This window comes from Diadema antillarum, unplaced genomic scaffold, assembly GCF_040938485.1.
Source record: "Diadema antillarum isolate AM-2024a unplaced genomic scaffold, OU_Dant_1.0 seq00000048_RagTag, whole genome shotgun sequence".
Classification (NCBI taxonomy): Eukaryota; Metazoa; Echinodermata; class Echinoidea; order Diadematoida; family Diadematidae; genus Diadema; species Diadema antillarum.
Genome location: NW_027271157.1, coordinates 363,402 through 388,840, shown reverse-complemented (window position 1 = coordinate 388,840; position 25,439 = coordinate 363,402). Strand labels below are relative to the sequence as shown.

Genomic DNA, 25,439 nt, shown 5'->3' with positions numbered 1-25,439 from the left:
ATGGCAGATACATACACTCAACTTCTTGTACAGGAGAGCAGAACACGACCGGCACAAGTGCAAAACAAAAGGGAGAGATTTTATGGAGATAGACCACACATCTCTTCCATCATGCTGGTCACAGAACACACCCTGCTGCTTATTGTTCCGTATCCCAAATCACTTTATATCTGTATTTTCTTGATATTTCCTTGAGATTGCCTCATTCAACTACATGTAGATGAAGAAGAGCACAGAGCTACATTGACCACATTGCAAAGGATATTGGACATTACATACTGATACAGACATACAAGTGCTTATGTTGGATATACACACACGGCAATGTCATTGCGTCCTGTATCTTGCATGGGCTCATCAAAAAAGTTGTGCCCTCATCAAGAGAAGTGAAAAATTCCTGACCCCATTCCCTATAGCTCCTATCCGCCTCCCCACTTGAAGAGTATGGAGGGGTAACAGAGTGACCCAGTGGCATAACATCCCTCCCCCCCCCCCATTAGACCCACACCTCGTCCCTCCATCCACCCAGCCTCCCTCCCCAATCCCATCCCTAATCCCCTGCAAACCACCAATCGCAGCCTTCATCTGGTCTAGTCAATCTCCTTGACATAGGAGTAGACCCCACAGCAGCCGCAGCAGTACCTCTTGCTCCCCCGATGCAGCTTGAAGAAGAGGATGAGGATGAACCAAATGAGCAGGACCTAGGGTCAGAAGAAAAAAGATAATAATAATAATAATAATAATAATAATAATAATAATGATAATAATAATAATAATAATAATAATAATAACAATAATAATAATAATAATAATAATAATAACAATAATAATAACAATAAAAATAATAACAATGATAATAATAATAATAATAATGATAATAATAATAATAACAATAATAATAATAATAATAATAAGAGGATGAGGATGAACCAAATGAGCAGGACCTGGGATCAGAAGAGAAAAGATAGAATAAAGAGGAAAGAGAGAAAGAAGCAAGGGGACAGACAAACAGTGAAAACAGACAAAGAGAGAAAATAGACAGAGGAATAAAGAGAGATATACAGACAAAGAAAGGAGAGATAGGGAAAGATAGACAGACAGAGGAAGACAGAGAAAGAGACACAAAGAGAGCTAGAAAAATAGATGAAGAAAACAGAAAGACACACAGACAGATGGAGATAGTAAAGAAGCAAGGTAGAGAAAATGATGGACAAAAAGAAAGGGAGAGATGTATAGATGAACAGAAAAAGAAAAAGAGAAGAGGATAAGACAAAAACATCGTGTAAGAATAAGACTTCACTCAATATTCCCTTAAATATTCACAAAGGCTACATGTCAATTTCAATGTCACATATAGATATCAGAAAATGTGCACACTTTGATGATGATGATGATGATGATGATGATGATGATGGTGAAGATGATGATGATGATGATGGAAGGTGATAGGATTACCTGGATGATGACAAAGATGAGACAGACCACTCCAATCAGGACCAGCCAGTCTCTCAGCTCAGCCATGATGATGTCCTCACAGCCCTAAAGGTCACAAGAAAGGTCATCAAAAGGTCATCACTTAGGTCAAACAAAGGACTACTCAAGATGCATGGTTGTATGGTGTATTGTGCTGAAATGATTCATCAGAAATGACAATGTTTGCTCAATAGCTATTGTGGCTTGCTTTCAAAAGTAAAATAAAATAAACACCACATACAAAAATAGAAAAATACCATCAGATCATGGAATAACTATTATTTCACATAATAACTAGAGAAGCACTCTGAGACCTCCACCAATCAGTTCATTAATATCACTGATCTTGTTCTTCCATAGGTATCAATTATTTCCACCCATGCTGAAAGTTGCCAAATTTCCCAATATAGAAGCCTTTTGTTACGTCATCAACCTCCAGCTGCATGGCGCCCCTCGCCCTATAGAGCACGCACTTTAGTGCATGAATGAAAACCTAAAAACACGCGCAGCTTGAACTCCCAAGTTCATTGACCCACCTGCCAAAATATTGAAAATCCTTCATAAAATCCCCGAAAATTCCCGGATCCCTACCAAAATTTAATCATCTGATACTTGTGTCATTCTTAATCTTTCCTGTAAGTTTCATCCAAATCCATTCACTACTTTTCGAGTTATTTTTCACACCGACAAACAAACCAACAAACACCCCCAAAAACATAACCTCCTCCCTTGGTGGAGGTAATTATATTTTGACACACAAAATTAGTGTTTGCTTTCACAGTGCATTCAGGGTCATATTCCAAAGTATTGTAATATGCATCCATTGACATGAAATGAATGTCATCCATGCCAACTCTTCAGTCTTTTTATATCATAGAATGATACATTCAGGCATTCTAAATGGCTTTTTAAAATGACATGAACTTTTCTCCCAACTGCCATGGATAGAAAAATAAAACTCTGAGCGTATTGATGATATCACAGCTTGGTGTATGATGACAGTGCCTTGTTGGGACTCAAAAATTCACACCAAGGATAAAAATGTTTACCTTTGACACCCCCTCCACTTCAGCCCACCCACCCCCCCCCCCCCCCCCAACAACAAAAAAACACCCACATACAGTCAACTTTGCCTAAGTCAAATCATTAGGACTGAAGAAATCGCTTCAGCTTAGAGAAAAATCGGCCTATGAGGGATTAAAATCAATAGAATACAAAGAGAAGAGGACTTGAAAAGACCTTCGATATCACCAATTATTCAACTTATGCAAGGTCAAATTAAGCAAGGTTGACTGTATAGACACTTTTGAATACAAACACACACACACACACATACATTTAACACTCTGCAATAGAGACGAGGTCAAATGTTTGTTACATGTTGAATGCTAATGACCCTCAATGGCTCTCCTCTCACCCCCTTCAGCAGCCCCCCCCCCCCCTACACACACACACACACACACACACACACACACACACACACACACACACACATACCTCTTCGTAATGGGTGATACAGGCTCCCTCTGGACCACTACAGCAGGAATTGGGGACTGTCCCTGGGGGGAATCCCCCTGTGATCTCCCAGTCCTGGGGTGAAGACACACCACAGCACTGAGCCTGCAGGACAAAATGAATCAGGAAAGGTCATTGACCTTGGTATTCCTTTGTACAACACTCACATTACTACAGAGCTAACACAATTCAGCATGGCATGCAAACAAAAAATGGACGCTTTGTCGGAAAAATGCATATAATTTTGCTGTAATTTCTTGTGTGCATTCCTACACACAAAGTGCAATTCTACACTCAACATATCATGTACAATGTAAACTTTTTTCAGAATGGAGTGAAACTGGACAAACAGGGTGACAGAATACTTCAGAACAGGACACAAAGGAAAGAAAGTGTTATGGGTTTTTAAAGTTTCACCATTCACAGCATCTTTCAATCACAATCACACACTGTAAAACCAGAAATATATTGTGGCATGGAACATTTGCGAAATGGAGCCGTTGGCTTTTTGCGCGGCATGATCTACTTTCAAAAATTGCCACTGGCATGCAATGAGTGTGTAGACACGAATTTTTACATGCATTTACTTTTGCGAATCTTGGCTCCTTGCAAAATTTTGCGAAAGTTTCATGCATGCAAAAATTTCTGGATTTACAAGTATGCAAATTAGAGTCTGAGACAATGTCACAGTGATAATTTCACAATCTTCCAAATATCCAGTACAAAACTTTACACTTTTATAATTTCCTTTAAACTTCAATGAAATAAAAGGAGTAAGTTGTATCTGTGACATTAAATTTTAGTAGTGTTGTGATAGCCTAGCAGTGGTGACTTTCAGGGAAAAAAGGGGTTGTTGTTTCTGAATTATGGAAGATGTGAAAACTATGGAAAAAATAATAATCACAATGGCAGAATATATTATCACGGAGGTGAAATTCGCAAATTCTGTGCATATTCACTGTGACATAAAAATGATGTTAATTTTCTGCAACAAACTACCACTTCGTTTTGCAGAACCAGAGTGGGGAAAATAATCAATTTGAATTGTGATTCGACTTTTTCAATGCTTGTGAATGGGCCTATTGTAGAGGGATAAACACAAGTGAGTGTTCTTTACATCCTCTTGCAGGCTGTCCCAGGCCGTTTTCATCTCCGTGTAATCGGGGTCCGTGTAGAGGTAGAGACCTCGTTTCATGCTCGCCCGGACGTAGTCCGCCATGTCGTCATGGAGATGGAGACCAGCAAAGGCGATGATGATGGCAGAGACCTCCAGACAGATCACAATCACCACCATGAAGTAGAACTAATGGACAGAGGAAAAATAGATACATTTTACAGCATGATGTATTACGGTATGACAGCTGATCCTTGCAGAGACTCCAACTCTCCCGCTTTCGACGGGAGATCTCCCGCCGAAAGCCCATTTTTGCAGAATCTCCCGTTCTCCCGCTTGAAATGATTTCTTACTTAATTTCATTGTATGTTGAAAAATAAGCCTTAGATAGCGTGAGAGAGCATCTAGAACCCTACACTGCAAGGATCGCGAACTTTGCGCTCATGATGTGCCCTTCGCGCACATCATAGAGTCTCCCGTTTGCTAAGGGTTTCTGGCGGGAGAATCTCCAGATTAGAAGGTGCTTGGGGTTGGAGTCTCTGTCCTTGCTAAAATGCAGCAACAACAACAACAATCAATCAATTCATACATATCAAAATGAGGCATGATACAGGTTAATTAAGGAAATAAAGCGACTCACACTTATGCACAAGTTGTCCAAATTAAAGTTTGGCTCGACAGTCAGCAGACCAAAGTGTTTAGGAGAGTCACTGTCCCAGAAATAGTTCGTGTGTTATAAATTGCATCCGTACAGGAAGTTTTCAATATGCCAAGACACATAGTATTCAAGTTTCATGGGGCTATTGAAGGAGTTTGTTTTCACCTATGCTCATCGAAAATGTCACAGAAATGTGGTTTGAGTTGCACCATAACTACTTGGTTGCAGGATGTCCTAAACTTTTTGCGAAAATCGAAACCACTTATAAAAAAATGTTAAGGAGCATATCATTCTAAGAGGAATCCAAAGTTTATTTGATGAAAATCAGTTTTGAAATGGCTCAGATATCCAAAGACAAAGTAAAACACAGCAATCCTAACAAAAGGTGGGCCCCACCTTTTATTAGGATCACTTTGTTTTGGATATATCAGCCACTTCAAAACCAATTTTCATCAAATAAACTTTGAATTCCTGTAAGAATTACATGCTCTTTCATATTTCATAAGAGGTTGCTCATTATCTCACAAAAAAAAAATTAGAAACCTGAAGCCAGGTCTCAACCAAAACTACTGTAAAAGTGGAAATTTTCACGCATTTCGCACAAGCAGAAACTTGCGCAAAAATAAAAGCATGTGATTATTTTTGCTTGCCATTTGTTCAAGTAGTTGATGCCTTGATTCCACGGAATTAAAAACACGCAAAACTCTTCTTACCCAGCTGAAAAATTAGTCGAGCGAAAATGTCCACTTTTACAATAACATACCATTCCTTTAAGTAATGTGGAATTTGACTAGTAGAAGTCAGGTTCAATGGCGCAGAGAGAACTTACGACGAGGAGGCAACACACGCTCTCCCGGATGGCGGCGATGCAGCCGACGATGGAGACGACGATGATGAAGACACCCAGGATGATGAGAATGTACGCTGCGTGCATGTAGGAGATTCCAGGCAGAAGGGAGGCATACGCCCCTGAGGTCACCCCCACCAGTACATGGATACCGGTAATGAAGAGCCCCACCCCGGAGAGCTAGTTATAGGAATTGTGGAGACAGACAGACAGACAGACAGACAGATAGAATATCAACAGACATACAGGGTCAGAGAGAGAAAGAGAGAGAGAGATTGAGATGCTGTGTAAATTACTATCATGCATGCTTGCAATCACAGTGATTGAATTTAGCATCGGTAGAACTATAATTAACTTTAAAATCATGTGGACTAGAAGAAAGTATGATCACTAAAAGTGGAAGTACAATGTACCCTTTGGTACTGCACAGTTTAAATCTATTTTGTTCCTAAAAACCTCATAATACCAATCTTTTGACATAAAAACCATTCTTATCTCATAGAACTGTCAATCTAAACTAATGAACAGCTCACAAATCTGCTGCCAGGTACATGTAAGTATTGTTTGTTAATGTTTTGTGTTTTTGCAAAGAGGATGATATCGTGACACTACATCAGACTGTAAAACATTACTCACAAAATATGCATGAATCTTACTATTCAATATCATTCAACAAATAATATTCCCACACATACAATGATTTGTAAAGTACCCTCAGAAAGAAAAAATAGATATGGAATGGACACAAATCAAATGGAAAAAAAATCACAAAAGCAGTGGGAGGTACGCACATCTTCCACTAGTGGGGAAAAGAGAACAAAAAAGAGAAAAATCTTTGCATGGAAATGACCATTGACCTCCATCACAAACCTGTGCTTCACCCTTCTCATTTCTCCACCCACATGACATTCCTGAGAATTGACTGGGGTCCTTTCTTGCCAGAGCTTCCCACAGTCAAAACTGAGAGAGTTCGGCTCAACTAGATTTCTTCCATATGAAAATTATGATTTCCCCTTCCAGTACTAACCTTTCAAAAAAAAAAAAATCTTTGGGCTAACCATTTTGGCTGATCTGATATGTTTCCCAACCTTTACTGACTGGAAAAATAGACTGATACACAATAAAACAAAAAGAAAAAATACAAAAACAACACACACACACATACACACACACATTTTTAAGGCAAAATCACTTTTTCGTTCAAAAATTAAACATACTAATCATGCTATCAAAGGTTTCAGAAAAAGGCTATCCTGTTATTTCCAAAAATATATTCCTATATTTGATGGAGAACAACAACAAAAATATTTTCCTATATTTGATGAATAAAAGAGACATTATCATCAATTCCTATGTTTCTAAAAAATGTTTTTAAAGTCTACTCACTGAGAGAGAAATAAGAAATTTATACTTTCATTGGACTCTTATGTTTCCATGGACAGGTTTTTGATTCCATTTTGGATTTTTTTTTTTCTAATTGCAGTTAATCTTGCTATTGTGTAGGATTGTTTCCCACTTTGATAAGTTTTCTTTTGTTACTGCCACATTGTAGATTTTCCCAAGTATTTTCAGTCCTCTGCTATATCTTAATTGTTTCTTGGAAAGACAGAAAAAAGCAACATTTTGAAAGGAGAATGAGCCGTAATATACAATGTATTTATTATGTTGATTGAGTGAATGCAAAATATCTAATACTGAAGTAGAACTCATCAGTGAAGTTTGAGGAAAATTAGAACATCTGTTCAGAAGATATGAAAATCCCCTTTTTTCATGTATTTTCTTTAAAGTGTGCACTGGGGTTTTAATGCACACACACCTTCACAGAACTGATATCTTTTTTTTCTCTCTCTCTCTTTCTTTTTATGTCCCCCCCCCCCCCCCCCCCCGCCACTTGTATAGTTCTCCTTTTTACACTGTGAATTGAATGAAACGGTCTGCCACCTCTCACTATTTATACTGTGGTCTTGAATTCCAGTAGGCCCTTACAATCAAATTCTGTCACTGTGGCCTGCGTAAATCTATGTGTGTGTGTGTGGGGGTTTGTGTCTGACACAGATCCTAGTGTGTGCTTCTCATCTACAATACATATTTCACTGTGAGTGAGCTGTGTAAATAGTGGCAACAATGTCTATATACAGCACTCTGTGTCGCCTGCTTGTGTTTCTTGTTACCAATGGTATCTTTTTCTCACAAATGAAAACACCTGCCAACCTCAAATATTTCTAAGGTGACTCACATACATGTACTCATATCATTTGAGACGATGAAGTACGTACATGTATGTCTGCCTAATATGCTTAATTGTATATTTGGATCAGACTTGGTGCTAATGACCCCCAGTCTGTGATGAACTTTGCTCCTACAGTCCTAGTAAAAAGCTGCATGCAAGAGAATTACAGCCAATATTTCAATAACACCTATCAAGAAATGGACTTTGAGTTATGAATGACTCACAGTATGGGGTTAAATCAATGTCTGAAAAGAACAAACACATCAACCAACTCCAACAATTTATGTATACAAATGTAGTTTTCTTTTAAACCACGTCATCTAAAAATCTTCTCTCTCCAAATTTCTCTGCCATTTTCTCTCCTTCTTTAACATCATCACTAGTTCCCATCCCTTTCTCCTTTTTCTTTCTCCCTCAAGTCAAGTGTTTGAGAGGGTGAACCAATCTTTGATTAATTTAATATAACTGCAGAGTGACTCAACAGTACCTGGTAATATACATAGACTCAGTTCCTCAAATAAACACTCAAGGTGCGATAACATTTTGTAGCATTGATAAGAGATGCATTCTATTCCCATGAGACAGTAGCTACAGACTGTATCATGGGCAAACCAAATCCTATAATGTATGTATGTACTCTCCCAACTCTTTTATGACTTACTGAGTAAATCCCTTTTGAAAATCCTGCATTTTTTTTTTCTGATTCCTTCATTCTTTACTGTTTAAAATAAAGATTGTACTGTACTTTAAAAGATCTCTTGTGAAATTTTGTAATATTAATAAATGTCTTGTCATAACAAGCGAGCACATATCGCAGGTATGTACTGTACTCCCCTATCCCCCCCCCCCCCCCAAAAAAAAAAAAAAAATTAAAGTGGAACCCAACTATGCTAAACACCTCATGCGACTATATTGTTACCTGTCGTAGAATGAACAATTATCATATGTGCACCTGTGCAGAAGGACTGTTTAATACGGCTCCATATCCTTGAAAACCTTGCATGGTTGCATTATATGTATGTGCACATTTGCAATGCCCAGCAAAGCAAATCACAAAACACATACTGACTATTTTCGATACACTGGAATGGGACTTACCAGAAACACAATGTCTAGGAAGTAGAGGAAGCATTTGACGCACTCGACTGTACAGCAACACATGTTGGCTGGATTCCTTGGTCAGACGTCCTACAGAGCTGGAAAACAAATTTTGAGAAAGAGGTCAAATTAGAAGAAATACTTACACTTACACTTACCCGGTACACTTCAAGCCGACTATGAACTAATGCAGAAGGGTACCCCAAAATAGCATCAGTGGGGATTACCCCAAATGCTGCACTATTGCAAAGCGACTTATACTCTATGTATGGTTCAGATTGTAAAATCAAACAAATGAAAGGCTATTTATTTACATCATACTTCAACTGCATTAACTTTAGTCCATAAACTCTTCAACAAAATAATTTTTCTTTTCTGCAAGGCAGGTAGTTTACATCATTATGCACTTTAATATAAACAGCAGCATGTTGGAAAGAGGAGAAGAGGATATATCAGGAGGAATTTTGTGATCAAGTAATATCAGCATTATCGAGTAAAGTTGTACATGAAGTTGACTCATAAACTGGTGTTTAAAAGTCAAAGTTAAAGATAATATTGATTGATTCAGGGTCCACGGGGGCTGGGGGGAGGGTCAATGGTAATGGTAACTCTGCCCCCGCACTCAAAAAGAAAGAATGTAAACGACCGAAACTTCTGAAAGCCATTTCTTTCCCCTCACTTCTTCTTCAATTTTTCTTGCAATTTATTTTTTCAACCTGTTGAGGACGGGCTGATTTTGCTACACACTTTTCCCATCTAGACCCTTGCCCAAGTATACTCCGGACTCATCCTCTATGGGTTAACAGACCCAAACGTAGGAGGGTACACCCCCCTGCCCTTCTCCCTCCCCTGCCACCCCCCCCCCCCCCTGTGATTTACAGAGGCATAAATCTTCTTCTGCATTCCAAATAAACACTGAACTTCACAAGCTATGTACATTGTATATGTAGTCTCTTCACTCTGACAAAAAAAAGTGTTGTTAACATTCATTGAACCAAACTAACATATACCAAAACATTTATGAGGGGAAAAAAACAGAGAATTTTTGCATTTCCCTTTCTGCTGCAAAACCCACAGATTCTAATTCATTTAAGTTTATAAAAATATATTAATTTCTGAAATCAACAGTGTCAGTCATCCCAGAAACACCTTTCTTCAAGTAGATCCCAGTGTACATACAAACTGTATTGTTTATGAAATGTGTAATAATACCATCACTTCTAAATAGAACTGGAAGTAATTTTTTTTTCCAGATATAAACAAAGCATCTTCCAGGGAATTTCCACATTAAGCATTGTGAAAAAGAGTGAATATCTACAATAATCTACAATATGTACATGTATGTTTCCCTTCATTAAAGTTAGCAATGATACAAGTTCCACTGCTAAACCTCTAGCCCTACAACATTGTAACTTACAACTTTATGCAACCCATGCATTTCGTGACATGTCAGCTCACCTTGTGATCTTTCTAGTTGCACACACACACAAATGCACACACACATTTAAAGGGACACTATAGTTTTTGGTTGAGATGAGGATTCAGGTTTTAACTTTTTTGCAAGATAATTAGAAACCACTTAGGCCCTAAATATGAAACATTAAAGAGCACATAATTCTAAGAGGAATTGAAAGTTTGGTTGATGAAAACAGGTTTTGAAATGGCAGAGATATTCAAAAACAAAGAGGTTCTAACAAAAGGTGGACCTACTTTTCATTATGACCACTTTGTTTTACTTTTTTTATATATCAGCCATTTCAAAATCAATCATTTCCAATAAAATTTCAATTCCTCAGATTAGGATTGTATGCTTTTTAATATTTCCTACATGTATATAAGAGGTTTCTAATTATCTTGCAAAAAGACACAACCTGCCAATCACAACATACCACCCCTTTAAAGGTCCTTGTTACCTTTGGGAGCAGTGATTTACATATTTTTCAAGATATCACATTTGATTCATATGTGTACATTTGTATGTCTGTTGTATCACAAAACATCCCACCATATAAAATTTTCACAATAAGGAGATATCAGTATATTTTCTCAATAAACCATGACTGTAGACAGTTTAGTCTGGAAACATTTTCATTGTAACTATTATTCACATTTTGTGTATATACTAACTTAGTATATACACAAAATGTGAATAATAGTTACAATGAAACAATACTTATATTCTAACATCGATTATATGCCAAATATGGATTCAAATTTTTACAATGGTTGTTTCTATCCCTAACTCACATTACAGGCCTATTCTAAAGCACTGATGCTGGGTTTTTGTTTCATCTGCAAATGGTAAATAATGCCTTTTAAGCTGTATTGAACTTTAGAAGGATGCAGTACATATAAAACCCAATTCTATAATGTTCATGCAATACAAAACTGTTACACTAAAATTTGTAATTAGCACCATTTCTGGTGGAGGGTAGATAAAAATCTCTGATTAGACTCCTTCAGATTTTAAAAGATGACACAACTTAATGGTAGATGCACAAGTCGTTGTGAATCCAGAGTTCAATTCAATTTTTCTTTAAAGGACAAGTTCACCTTCATAAACATAAGGATTGAGAGAATGTAGCAATATTAGTAGAACACATCATTGAAAGTTTGAGGAAAATCGGACAATCCGTTCAAAAGTTACGAATTTTTGAAGTTTTTGTGCAGTAACCGCTGGATGAGAAGACTACTGCAGTGTGTGAATAACTTAGATGTCACATGCGTACAACAATATAAGGAAAATATAAAGAGAATTTCACAAAATTTCATTGTTTGAAAAAAGTTCACATTCCCCCGACTCGTTACCGACAAATGTTACGGGTAATATTATTCCCCCCACCTTTAGAAAGAGGCAAGTCAAGTACTCTATTATTATGCGAAAAAAGTGAAAATATGTTGAATATTCTTTTACATTTTCTTTATACTGTTGTACGCATATGACTCACAAGCTGTAGTAGTCTCCTCATCCAGCGGTTCCAACACAAAAATTTCAAAAATTCATAACTTTTGCATCGATTGTCCAATTTTCCTCAAACTTACACTGATGTGTCCTACTAATATAGTTGCATTCTCTCAATACTTATGTTTATGAAGGTGAACTTGTCCTTTAATGATTTGAACCCCATACATGATATCAATCAACATGTGGAAAAGTCTCCAGCAAACTTTGTGAACTCATCTTACATCACAAAAAGGGCATTTACATTAAGTGCTCAGTGTACTCTCATCGTAACGAAGTCCTCAGGATATGTGGTTTTCTTTCACTATATCAAAAATTTGTTAAAACCAAACGGTATAGTGTATATAAAGCATAAACATATAGAATGATAATTTTGGGACCTGCAATTTTGATGTCGTTTTTAATGAGTAGAATTCCATTATACGTGTAATCTGTGTTCATTATAATAGGTGTGCACTCTATGATCATTTGTCTCTCATGTACAAATTTTGTACACTTGTCTAAGCCATACACTTGAAATATATACTGTACAGTGTATATATTTTGTATCTATTGTGCAGAAGCAAGCAACAGCTAAAACACCAGTTTGTAATTCCACTTTGCACATGAGCAGAAAAGGGTCATTAATTTTGTATTATATAATGCCTGAAGAGATCCTTGTAATTTGATTGGTTGTTTGACATTGATTATTCGGCCCATTTCACTATGATGTCATCATCCGTGCAATTGTGATTCCATTTACCGTGCAATTTTGGATCCATACGATTTGCTCCATTGCACGCTCACTGAGAGCCAGGCATACTACGCGTATACGCTTGTGTTTTGCAGTGTACGTATGCAACAGCGCGCTACCTAGCGTAAAGCTCTAAGTGAGCACTCTCGCAATCTCAAATTCTCTATTGTTTCTAAATAAATAAAACATGAAAGGACAAGGATCTCTTTCAGGCATTATATAAAACAAATAATAAATGTTTTTCATTCGTGCAATGGACAGAATATTTCATTCGGTGAAAGATGAAATGTTTGATCCATTCAACTCGGCTGCGCCTCGTTGAATGGATCATTTCATCTTTCACCTCATGAAATATTCTGTCCATGGCACTCATAAACATTCATTATTTGTATACCAAGAGGTGTGCTGGTTTGTAAATTCAGTGAGATAAGCATCTGTGATAACTAGTTATGTGATCCTTATAAATAATGCTTTCCAGCACATCCACCACACACTATGCCTGGTATTGGCAGTATATCAAAACATACAGTTGTATTATATGTACATTGAGAGGAAAACAATGAAATTTATGCTTCCCCATGTGTTATACTTGTAATTGATAGATCATTCTGTTCACATGCTCTCCACAAGTTTAATTCTTTGTTTGAACATGAATTCCATACTTCGGTACAATGGGCAAGCTCATGAATGCATTACGCTGCTTTCAGAACAAGTGAAGTGCCTTTTAACCAACCAAGAAAAAAGAAAGGTCATTAACCTGTAACAATGTACAAATGAGCTACATGTAATTACGAACTGGCTTATTCTGGTGTCCCTGCATAGGTGATTTCCAAATTACATTGTGTGTACATGTAGGCTACCAGGTAATCAATTGATTCACTGCTGCTCAGAAAGGTAAAATCCAGAAAAGCATCAATCAAGAAATATAAAATATATTGCTATAGAATTTTTAAATTTACAAATACATTATATGAGTATGTGATCTTGCATAAACTTTGGGACATGTAGACATGCCAATTTTGAGTGTGATTGAATTCTTGATCAAAAACAATATTTACAGAATGAGAAAGAAAAAATCTTATCACTTTAGAAGAGAAAAAGTGGCAATTTCCCAAGTCAATCTGTAGATCCAATACACAAAGTGATATATCCGTGCATTTAACATTATATATTTGTGTTATATGAAGCAAATTGTTTTTTTCATGAGTTGTTGATTTTATGAAAATTGCAAGATTTGCAAAGTGAAGAAGTCCTGCAAAATGTACTACATAATCATATACTGAGGTATACATGAAACAAAAATATATCACATCTGCAACAGAGAGTATACAGAGTACAATAATATGTGCATCGTACATGTATAGGCCTTCATCATGCAGACCACACACACAATTAGCATCTTTTTTTTTTTTTTGGGCAGTGAAATTTTCCTGCCATGGACAGGGGCAGATCCAGGAATTCCACAAAGGGGAGGCGCCTTTACAAAATTAAAGGGGCCAGGGCGCACGCCCCCCCCCCTTTTTTTCCACTTTTTACTTCTTTTGTTTTAACAAAAAATAAAGAGGGGGTGCCCCTCTGGATCTGCAAATGCATGGAGAATGATTTACTTTCTGGATATATAACACTGTACAACCTCTGGGCACATTATCATATGCCTTACTGTCAATAATATGAGTGTAGCATATTGTATATAATGCAACACAGTCAATGAACACAGTACCGGTAATGTTTTAACAAATTACATGGTCTTATACAGTTCAAATAATAGATGTGTCCTGCTTCGCTATCATTAGTGTCACCAACAGCAAATAGGGTGTGACCGTGGAGGGATGCTTGGTCTTCTGAAAACCGCACAAACTGCTGGAAATATTTTAGTGGCCAACCTCGATTTGACACAGTGATTTGACGATCGAAGGATTGGAGTCGCGGGGAAGTACCGCTCCACACTCCGCGCTCACTTTCCTAGATCCCGACATACAAATACTATTTGTTTATCACTGGCTGCTGGTGGTAGCAGCGTGGACAGACAAATTCGTCTGTTCGGATGAGTTTCATATCCTCTTTTTGACTTTGATTCAGATGTAGTCTCCTCGGAATTCGCATTCCCGACGATACAGGCTAATCTTTCGGTCTTTTGACTTTAGATGCTAACGTTATAGCTTACTAGACCACTCCTTTGCTCTAAGTTGTCGATTCTTTCCCTTGTAGTTGTACGAATAGTCATGCAGTCGTTTTACGCCATGCACCCATACCATTATTAGGCCATTGTGCTTTCCAACTTTACATTCATACTTTTAGAGAAGTGATTTGTTGTTTACCAAACTTACCTAAAACGTGTATTCGGTAATCTTGGAGGACACTTCGCCAAGCAAGTGGTGCTTACAACAGTGGATCATTAGACCACTGGTAGCGTCTGTGAGGAATATAGCCCGAATGGTACAGGCAACTAGCACAAAACAACTGCTTTCCACTGCTTGATTCGCGTAAAGGGGGCCACCGCGGGTACACACAGCGCTAGCGGGAGCGAGATTGGGGAACGTAATGACAACAAGTGGTTTCTTATTTCCGGATCCAATCAGACTGTGTTTTGGATCTGTAGTTGTCTTGCTTTAGCCCAATAGATGGCGCTGTGTAATATACTAGTATACGGCTACACTGAGCCGTGCCAGACTGCGGTAATTTATCTCATTCATTTTTATCCTTAACTCTACTAGTAGCAGGCTGAACTAAAAATGCAACATGTGATTCCGAAACTAAAAAGCATTATATTGCATGTTCACTTCACTTTGTATAAGACGCGACGTTTGGTTAGAGAAGGCCACTTGATTACGATTTGAACCTATGACAGCTTGACATAAAATATGCATTTAAGGTATTAATGTTTCGCAAAGTATGGTATAGTATTAAGTTTCACCAAATATTAAGTCAAATGTCAAATGGGTTGAGGATGTAAAGAAAAGAAGAAATTATCGTTTATTGTGAAAAGAATGATTTTCACTAATAGTGTAGAGATTAAAACCCTTTGGAGATAAAAACGTGTTCCTGACAAAAACAAAAAAAAATGAATGAGTACTCTAAAAGTCATGCTTCGTCGTTTACCGTAACGATCCACTATAAATACTACTGCGACTACACACTAAGAAAAAAAGGTTCATAAGGGAGCTAGAAGGGTTCGAAGTCGCGAAAATGGGTGCAATCTACACGATTTGAGAAAATGGTGGAACTTTGCTTCTTATATGGTTCATTTTGGGTTCGATCTTGCCACGGTCATTGACGGTGCAATATTACGCCCCAAACTAGTCTCAAAACAAAGGCCATCCTATGGTGTTGCTCGGCACTAAAATGCAATATTACATATCCTTGTGCTGATATTACGAACATATATTTTTTGATATCAGGAAACTTAAATTTCTTTCATATTCTATAATCATTCATCGAGAGTATATTTTCAAATTAAGTTGAGTCCATGATGAAAGGGGTCTACTAAAAAAACAAAAGTAGAATACCTGATTGCTTGTCTGGTATTGACCAATCACATTGTACACATAACCTAGGAGGTTTAACAGATGAAGTTCCAACTGGATGTAATTATTCAAATAGTCGTCAGATTTCTATTGCTGTACAAAACAATTCCACAGGTGCATTTGTGCCTTCGCTGATCGGGATTCGATGCCGCCGTCTCACTGAGCAATCTGAAGATTCATTGTGGACGTTTACGTAATTTTGGCTATATTTTGCTTCAAATGAAATCCTATACTTTAAGATAAAAACATATAAAACAAATGTCAATTCTGAACAGAAATATTATTGTGCAAAAGTGTTAATCAGAGCTGTTTCATGTGAAAGTGTTTAAACTGTACCCTGGATAGCCGGTTTATTTTATCACTTTTCCTCATGATTCTGACAAAGCAAACTGATATGAATCTTCAAATAGAATTCTCTATCAATAGAAACATCAGATTACTGCCCAGGCATGCCTATTAGAATAATGTTCGTTTTATTTCATTTTTTTGGAGCAATTTCTATTCGTGAATCCCCGTGTCTTTAACATTCACCTAACCTATCTCTTATTGGTGGGGATGTCGAAACGTAATTACCATTACAAAGACATATCTTCCTGTTTGTGGTTCATTCTTGCTAAGGTGCAATATTGAGCCCATAACAAGTCTCAAAGAAAGACCCATATGGTGTTGATCGACACTTGAATACAATATTGCATACCGTCGTGGTGCTACTATGTACATGTTTTTTTTTTTAAAGACATCATAAAACTTGATGTTCTCCCATAATTTCATAATCATTCATCGGAGCATTTTTAAATGAAGTTGAGTCTTTGATGAAAGGGTTTGCAAACAAGCTAACGAAGAATACTTGACTGCTCGTCTGGTATTGACCAATCGAAATGGAATATGTCACATCAGCATTCCCTGCATGCTTACTGTGCGACGATGGAATCAAACCCTACTACACGCTAAAGATTTTCGTTGCGACTCGATCTCGGGACAGAAAAAAAAGTCAATATTTTTTCAAGGCCCTCAAATCTGGAATTCCATCCACTCTGATGTGAAATGTAAGAAAACGGTACAAAGTTTTAAGGAAGCTTTAAAACGTATTTTACTTGAAAGGTTTTCTGGAAGTTACCAATATCATTTTACGAATTTGGAGACTAGCAAGATAGGGTGTGTTTGTGAAAATGACATCTTGTGTATTGCTAATATGCGCTGGTCCATGTTTTTGTCTGTGTGTGCATGTGTGTGTATGTGTGAGTGTGTGTGTGTTTGTGTGTGTGTGTTTGCCAATGTTTTTCTCTGTATATACAATGTATTTACTTTTTCCGGGATTAGTTTTAAATAAGGCCAATTGCCTTCTCACTCACCCCTTCACTTGATATCTTTTGCTGTTTGTTTGCTTTGTTTGTTTGTTTGTTTGTCACATTGTCATTTTATTCATACCATTGTCACATTTTATGTATGCATATTTTATTAAGTGAACGTAAAGGAAATGATAAACTAAAATCATTTAGAGAGCAAACTCGCGGATATATAAGGGTGCAAACTACACGATTTATTTGTAAGGGTTGATTTTTTTCCCCTTTTTTTTCATGGATTCATGCACGGTAAAGCCTAAGGGTAAAATGCATGCACATGAAAAATGCAAGCACATGTTTCCGTGTGCTTACAAACACCACATTTTAGAATGAATAAAGACTAGCTGTGGAAGTGGAATTTCTCATGAATAAATAATAAAGCATTAAAACCCTGGCTATTGTTCAACACCATTGTCAGGGTGTTAACCACATACTCCCATACACACCCATTGGCCCCTGTGCAAAGTGAAAATTTTGTACAGAGGGTTGGAAATAGAGCAAAATCTGTAACCTAACTGTGAAATTGATCATGAATTTCATGAAACTGATTTGTGTTTTAAACCACCTCCAACGAAATTGTACATTATACAACTATCTCCCATATCAATGATAGTGTTATCTGTTATATAGTTACTGAATTATTAAGAATCAAAAGTGGATTTTTTTTTTAAACGCCTATTAATCCATAGAATACATTCGATGCAAAATAATGACATGGATGTTTCCTAGAGTGTCAATTCACGGACCCAGTAGTTTGGTCACCTGGTTCTTGAACATGATTTATGAATTCAATGAATTGTTGAGTCGTGCAAACTTATGTGCACATAAGTTGACTCCCAGATGGCTCATTACACAGCTCGTTCATGCGTGTTTGAGCTGAGCATCTAGCGCAAATTCCATTTCCATAGCAGATCAGCTCTTCTGAGGTTTTTCGTAGCGGCTTACTGCAACTCTGACTTCAAAATTATTTTGTCCACTTCATAATATCAAGACCCCGCAGATTCCTACCACGTGGAAAATGGTGAGTTAAAACATCATCGTAAAGCATGATTTGAAATATCCACAATGTTCTCGACCAAGGCCTTACTCTCGATATTACCCTTCATTAAATTTCTTGTATCTGTTATGTTTTTGGTTGTATAGCCATGTCTTATAATGTAGGCTTGCAGGCAGTAATATTAAAATGTTCATTTTAGAGTTCTGTTAAAACTGGCTAGTTTTATGCGTGCTGTTTTCTGTTCTATTTTGTTTTGTTTCGTAACCATTCTGTGGAATTAGAGCACCTTTAGCGATAAAATGTCTTACTAAAGACGTCATGGCATTCCGTTTCAGATTTCAGATTCATTTATTGTTCATTTAGGAAATTCTTTTTGTTGGTACATGGGCGTGCACATAGGAATATCTACATACATGCATAAACTCACATATATTCATGTACATGTACACATTATAAATGATACAATTTTCACTACATACACAATTATACAAGCATAATTTATACTGACAATACAGTGAACACATACATAATCACAAATTTCAAGTAATTCTTTATATTTACCGATCAACAACAAAACAAAATAGTTAAGAAAACGTGGAATCGGATATTCCTAGAGGAAGTGTATCCTTAACATAACCTTTACGCCACCTCCCCCCCCCCCCCACACACAAACACACATCCCCAAGGATAATACATCGCGTCGTGCCATACCACATTTGATTGATAACGAATAAACTTATGGATAAATAGACTAGTGTACTAACTAAACTTATAATGGCAAACATTGCCCGCTTATCTTTATGCTGGGATAATTCTCTGTAGTCAGGTATAGTGTTAGTGGTAGACTTAAGTTCACCCTGTATGCAGCAAGGCAGTGCATAAAAATTGAACTATACATTAAGCTGCCATGGAGAGAGTTATGTAGTCACATTTACATAAGTTAGCTCTTCTGCAAAATTATTACACACGCATGAACTGTGGCCTTGAACTCATGACACTTGATTTTCCTTTTCAGGTATTCAAGCAAGATACAATAATTTGCGCGCATTCTCCTGATCACGTAAACTGATATGCAATTCTGAAGGACAGAGTGATTCCTCAACAGAATATGTAAGTTTCATTAATGGATTAATCCGTAATACATGTACACTTGTATATGTATTTTCAGGTTATTGATTCATCTAGATTTTCAGCATGTGATATCCGTGAAGTATATTATATTAAAGCGTATTATTACACATGAACGCAGTTTTATCAGTTACTATAACGTAGCCACCGTTTAGTGGGTTGCGGAAAATTTGATAAGACTATAGTGCAATTTTTGATACCATCTATAATCGAGAGATATGTTACTCAAGTGGACCATTGCGATCATTCATTCTTGCCTTTTCCGTTCTGCGTCTTCTCAGTTTTTTTGGACTTTTTCCTGAAAACTCCATGATGGATTGTAACTCATACAGGCAGCATCTCTACCCCGCAAGAATCTCCTTTTTTTTCTTTTTTTTTAAATTTATTTATTTATATATTATTTATTTTATTTTATTTTATTGTATTTATTATCATTATTATTTATTTATTTATTTATTTATTTTTTTTTTGGGGGGGGGGGGTAAGCTTCTTTTCTGTAACCAGTATTATCAAAGTAAATCAAATCAATGTTATGAATAAGTAGAGGGGGCTATATTTTCTCTTTTTTGTGTGTGTGGTAGCAGGATTAGAGGTGTCAACCATAATGGGCATCATTAAACCCATTGCCATGGCCAGCACCCGGACCATCATCTGTGGCAAGCTCAGCAACGGCTGAATGGCCGAGGTCTATAAGTCTTACTCCTTTCCTAACTGTGTAAAATATACAGCAAACTGATGTTAAATTGGCATGTAATTTGATGTTGTCTTACTTTGTTATTTTATGTTATGAAGACTTTGAGTTGGTCAGGAAAAATGTGGGAATATTTGAATATGCCCTATGTCATAAATGTATGCAGGCCTACATAAAAGGTGTGTATTTTCATCTCAGTCCAAATTCGCCACATTTTTCTTTTCAACATGACTTTACTCAGCCTATTCCACATTTATTCTTTTTTTTTCAGCTCTAACTTCGTGATGTCGGCATGCTGTCTCCCAATTCCCCGTCTGCCTGGAGAGGACATGCTGTATGTCTGTGACAAAGTGAGTGCTGCACTTTTATTTTTTTATGGGAGACGGGAATTCCATCTGCTTTGTGACTAGAAATATAAGAGGAATATTTCTTTGCAACATTATCATGTTTTACTTATATGACAAAGAGCTGAAATAAATCTATCCGACCGGATTTGTTTAGAAACCAATATCAAAGCTTAAAGGGGTGGTATAGTATTGGTGGAGGTGAGGATTTGGGCTTTTAACTTTTTGTGATATACCAAGAACCTACTTATGAAATAATAGAGAGTATGCCATTCTAAGAGGAATTCTAAAGATTGATGAAATTTGGTTTTGAAATGGATGAGCCATCCAAAAACAGAGTAAAACGCAGCGATCGTGATAAAAAGTGAGTCTTATATTATATTATTATTGCTCTGTTTTGGATATCGCAGCTATTTCAAAACCATTTCTCATTATTTCAGCAAAAGACGTTAGAAACCTGAAGTAGATCTATGCAATCAATTTAATTTTCCATTTTCTGGTCAATGGTCATAGTTGCAACCTGTTAGTTTATGTAAGCAACAAAACCGCCTATAGTGTAAACGACCTATTTCCTTCGAAATTTTATTCAGTCATTATTTATTCATGCCAAAATCTCTTTCAGAACCTGGCAGGACTAAATCCCACAATCTTCACTGTGAATGCTGCGCACTATTTGGCTGGATGGTTGTGAAATCTGCCCGAATTCCTGTATACAATCGTGCCTTCCTTCGCTACAATGTTTCCGGCCTTCTGTGCTCTGTGGCTTTCAGTATCCCAGACAAGGCAGAAACACCCGATGCATACTTCAGCAGTACATTGCAAGCCTTGATCTGAACAGGCAACTATCACGAAGAAAAACCTATGGCATTTCATTAACAATATTGTTCAATAATTGTCTTGATATAGTTTACCAGCCTAAAGTTTTCATGGTGTATACTTTTACAAGGAATTGTCACCAGAGAAATGATGTTGTTCAGCTTGTCCTTCCGTTCGTACATCAGTCTGTTATCGATTATGGCAACGTTGTATCAAGAAGGGAAATGAAACGAAAAGTACAAGTGGACAAGTTAATGCAGGGAGATTACTTTAGCAGTTGAACACATCGTCACAAATTGAGGAATATCGGAAAATCCGTTGAAGAGCTATATATACACATATATTTAGAGTTTCAGTGCCGCCATTACGAGATGAGAAAGCTACATCTTTGACGTCAACCATGGAAAATTATATAAAGAAATGTAAAGAAAATAGGCATAGTTTCACATTTCTAGCATTACAAAAGGAGCACTTGATTTACTTCTTCCAGAAGGGGGTGGGGGTAATATTACCCTTAACATTATGGCAACGACAAATAAGGGAAGGCAATTTGTACTTTTTATTTAGAATAAGATTTTATGGAATTCCCTTGATATTTTCTTCATATACGTTTCCATACATGAAAGTGACACTGAAACTTTAAAAAATGCATAACTTCCACTGGATCATACGATTTTCCATGTTCACTTATGTGTTCTTATGATATTGCTCCAATCCACGGGTACATTTGGGTTTCATTCCCCTTTAAGTACTGTTTGAGGTATCCAAATGAAACTTTGCATATGTATGTACGATTGGATGAAGTTACTTCTACCACCTTGTGGGTGCCAGCGTTCAAGGTCAAATATTGTAGGTCATTGTCAAATTCTACAATGTCATTTCGTGCTCTTTCTTTGTATCTCACCTTGTAAGCACTGTTGACATAGTATTGTGGTGTTCTTTTAATAACTTTCCACACTTTTGAGCTATATGACCACCAAATTCACTCCCCAGAACATCTAAAGATGGCTGTCAAGTGTTGATATTGGTGAAGTCCGACTCCGTCAACAGTCAAAAAGTCAATGAGCTTACATTTGAAAATCAGTGTAATCACAAATTCGATATGTGGGCAAGACATCACTTCCCTTTTACCTTGTTAGATGGTGAATATTTGTGAAGATTCCGTTTCTAAATCATACAGCATCAGCATACCTTATGTCTGAGAATAGTGGTAAAGAAGATTAGATACTTTGGCAACAGCGTGTAAAATTCGCAAAATTTTATTTTGTGCCTTATTTGCTGAACAAACGTCGTAGGAGGACTACAACCTGCCAGGCAGTATGGTGGAACAATTACTCTATTATTAGCGTCATAGAATAAATGACAATGATGTAGTTCTGAAGCATGCTATTCATTAGATACTTTTGCAATGACTCCATGTATACTTTTAATCGAACTAGGTATATAATCACCAATGTCTTGTGCTTGAATAACGACAGAATGATTTCGGTGAGGAAAGTTTTCTGTCACGTCATTTAGGAATAAGGGAACGTGTCAATACTATGCTATTTGTTCCATAGTTATTTCTGAAGTGGTTAAATGTATTTTCCTTTAAAAAAAATCATTTTATATATACCTACGTTGCATCCAGATGCCTATTCGTTGAAAAATATGGGCAATGTATTCAAAGGACAAAGATCATACACTAATGAGCCTAGGGTATACAACATTTCACTCGTTGTTGCGTGTTTTTTTTTTTTTTTTGGGGGGGGGAGGGGGGGGGGGGAGACGGTTCAAAGTGTCCTGAAACCTTGTATAATACATGCATTTAGTCATGCATGATGCCAAACTGTTCCCGCTCATACAAATGCAGCCGTTTCAAGGAAATAGCATAAGATTATTCTTATACTCCATGATTTGGTAATGCTTAAGTGGTTCATAAGAGTCCAGTGAAACTGTGTACAGAACAAAAAGTGGATTTGACAATGGTATACGATATCCGCAATTTACTCTTTGACGGGGATTATAAGCACGGTAGTCCCCTACTCAGGAAACTACAAGTTAGATAAGCTGCAATCATTTTGCACGCGACCATGGCGCTATAGCCAAAGGTGATCTGCAAATCCCTGTGTGCCTACAGAGGATTGGAAAACGTAACAACTTTCTATGTATAGAACAACGAAACAGAAACTGGTGCATGTATTATTCTCAGTCACTTTGTTAGTCATTATGATGATTTGCTCATTGCAGTTCCGGAATCTCAGCTCGAGGGACTCGAATTGATCACCCAAAACAAAATCTTAATACATAACCATGATAACTGCGATTCTGCCTAGTCTCCATTGGTAGCCCATAAGGGCTGGTATCAAGTTCGATTTTCACATTATAATTATACCTTGTATTTAGATGTTTTCATCGAAATGCCCGTATACCTGAATATGGTATGCGTATGTCAGTTAAGTATCTAAACCATAATGAATTGTAGTCGTAATCTAAGTGCCAAAAATCTCATGATTTGAATAAGTGTGAACACCAAGACATGTCGTGATAAGGACTTTAAGACAATTGGCATTGTCATTATAAAACAAACTCCTAATTGTAAGACATGTTTTAAATTTTAGATAAATTCATGTCTATGCTGGAAACATATCTTTTTGATGATTCATGATGACGTCACTGTTACATGAATATTGTACGCATGGAAATATGTAGGCCTATTCGTTTAAATGCATACAAACAACTTGTTAAATCCTCTTACATTTTTTTTTTTTTTTTTTAGATATGGTGCATACTTTTGAAATGTACGTAGCATGCTTTTGTTTTTTGAGGCTTTGTGTACTGGCAAAAAGCATATCTTATTCTTATAGATTATGTGAATAAGTACGTATTCAAATACGTTTTGAATAAAACGTATCCAAACAAATGTATATCATATTTTTACCTCTTCCTTTATGCAGATGTATGCTCTTGCGTAGGGGTTTGTTTGATAGATAGTGATAGTGCTCACCTCATTGGAAAGGTAATTGGGTAAATATTTGGTTTCAGTATGTCATTCAAACACAACTATAAGTTAACTTCTACATTAACATCTCAAAACTCACAAATTCCACGCACACATTTCATGATTCACAGGATCCAAATTACACCAATCTTATTTACTTTGCAGAGTGCAACAACAGCATAAGTTTGATATACTGAGCAAACAGGCTTGCATTAGTTCGCACTATTCAAGGTTTAAAGTAGTTAAGTAACCAAATTGTACCTTGTTATGTATGTTAAGTATATTTACCTTATAAGTATAATGTTGCAAATATGTGGTGCTTATTTCATCCATAACTGCTGCAAAATTGCTTCTTTAAAGGAGCCAATCAGTGTCACTGCCTGTTCCTCTAGAGACGCAATATTGCCCAGTAATCTCAAGGTTCACTTGAGGTTATACTGGGCAGCATTGCGCCTCTAAAGGCGTAGACAGTGACACTGACTGGCTCCTTTAAAGAAGCAATTTTGCTGCAGTCATGGATCAAATAAGCACCACATAGGTGCAACATTATACCTATATATATGGCACAAAATCGCACCCTCAAAAGAGGCTACAATCTTGGAACTTAGGGTGCTTCTTTGCACCCTCACGAAAGGTGTAAAGTTGCACCAAAAGTATAGGCAAGAGAGGGTGCAAAGTTGCGCCGAAAATTAAAGGGAGAAAGATCGCACCCTCAAGAAAGGTGCATCTCAGCACCAATTAGTGTGGGTGGAAAGATGCACCCTCAAGAAAAGGGCGCAACTTAGCACCACTTAGTGTGGGTGGAAATATGCACCCAAGGGAACCACTTCGCACCCTCAATAAAGGGTGCAATGTTGCACCTTCTTTGGCGGTGCAAAGGTGCACCCACAGGTTGCAAGGTTATACCCTTGCGCAAGGTACCATTTTTGCACCCATTTCTCGAGGGTGCAAGATAACACCCATAGGGAGCCACCAGTGTGACATCA

General features: G+C 37.1%; 1 protein-coding gene across 1 annotated transcript; it reads right to left on the bottom strand.

Annotated features, from left to right (window-relative positions):
• Nucleotides 1-441: 441 nt before the first annotated feature.
• Nucleotides 442-15,116, bottom strand: LOC139725519 (tetraspanin-9-like). The gene is made up of 7 exons (XM_071636602.1): nucleotides 14,958-15,116; nucleotides 8,936-9,033; nucleotides 5,590-5,787; nucleotides 4,106-4,291; nucleotides 2,971-3,093; nucleotides 1,456-1,539; nucleotides 442-701 (listed from the first exon to the last, which is right to left on the bottom strand). Exons 2-7 carry the CDS (start codon nucleotides 8,996-8,998, stop codon nucleotides 591-593), a joined length of 765 nt encoding a protein of 254 aa, XP_071492703.1. The 5' UTR covers nucleotides 8,999-9,033; nucleotides 14,958-15,116; the 3' UTR covers nucleotides 442-590.
• Between the last annotated feature and the right edge of the window lie 10,323 nt (nucleotides 15,117-25,439).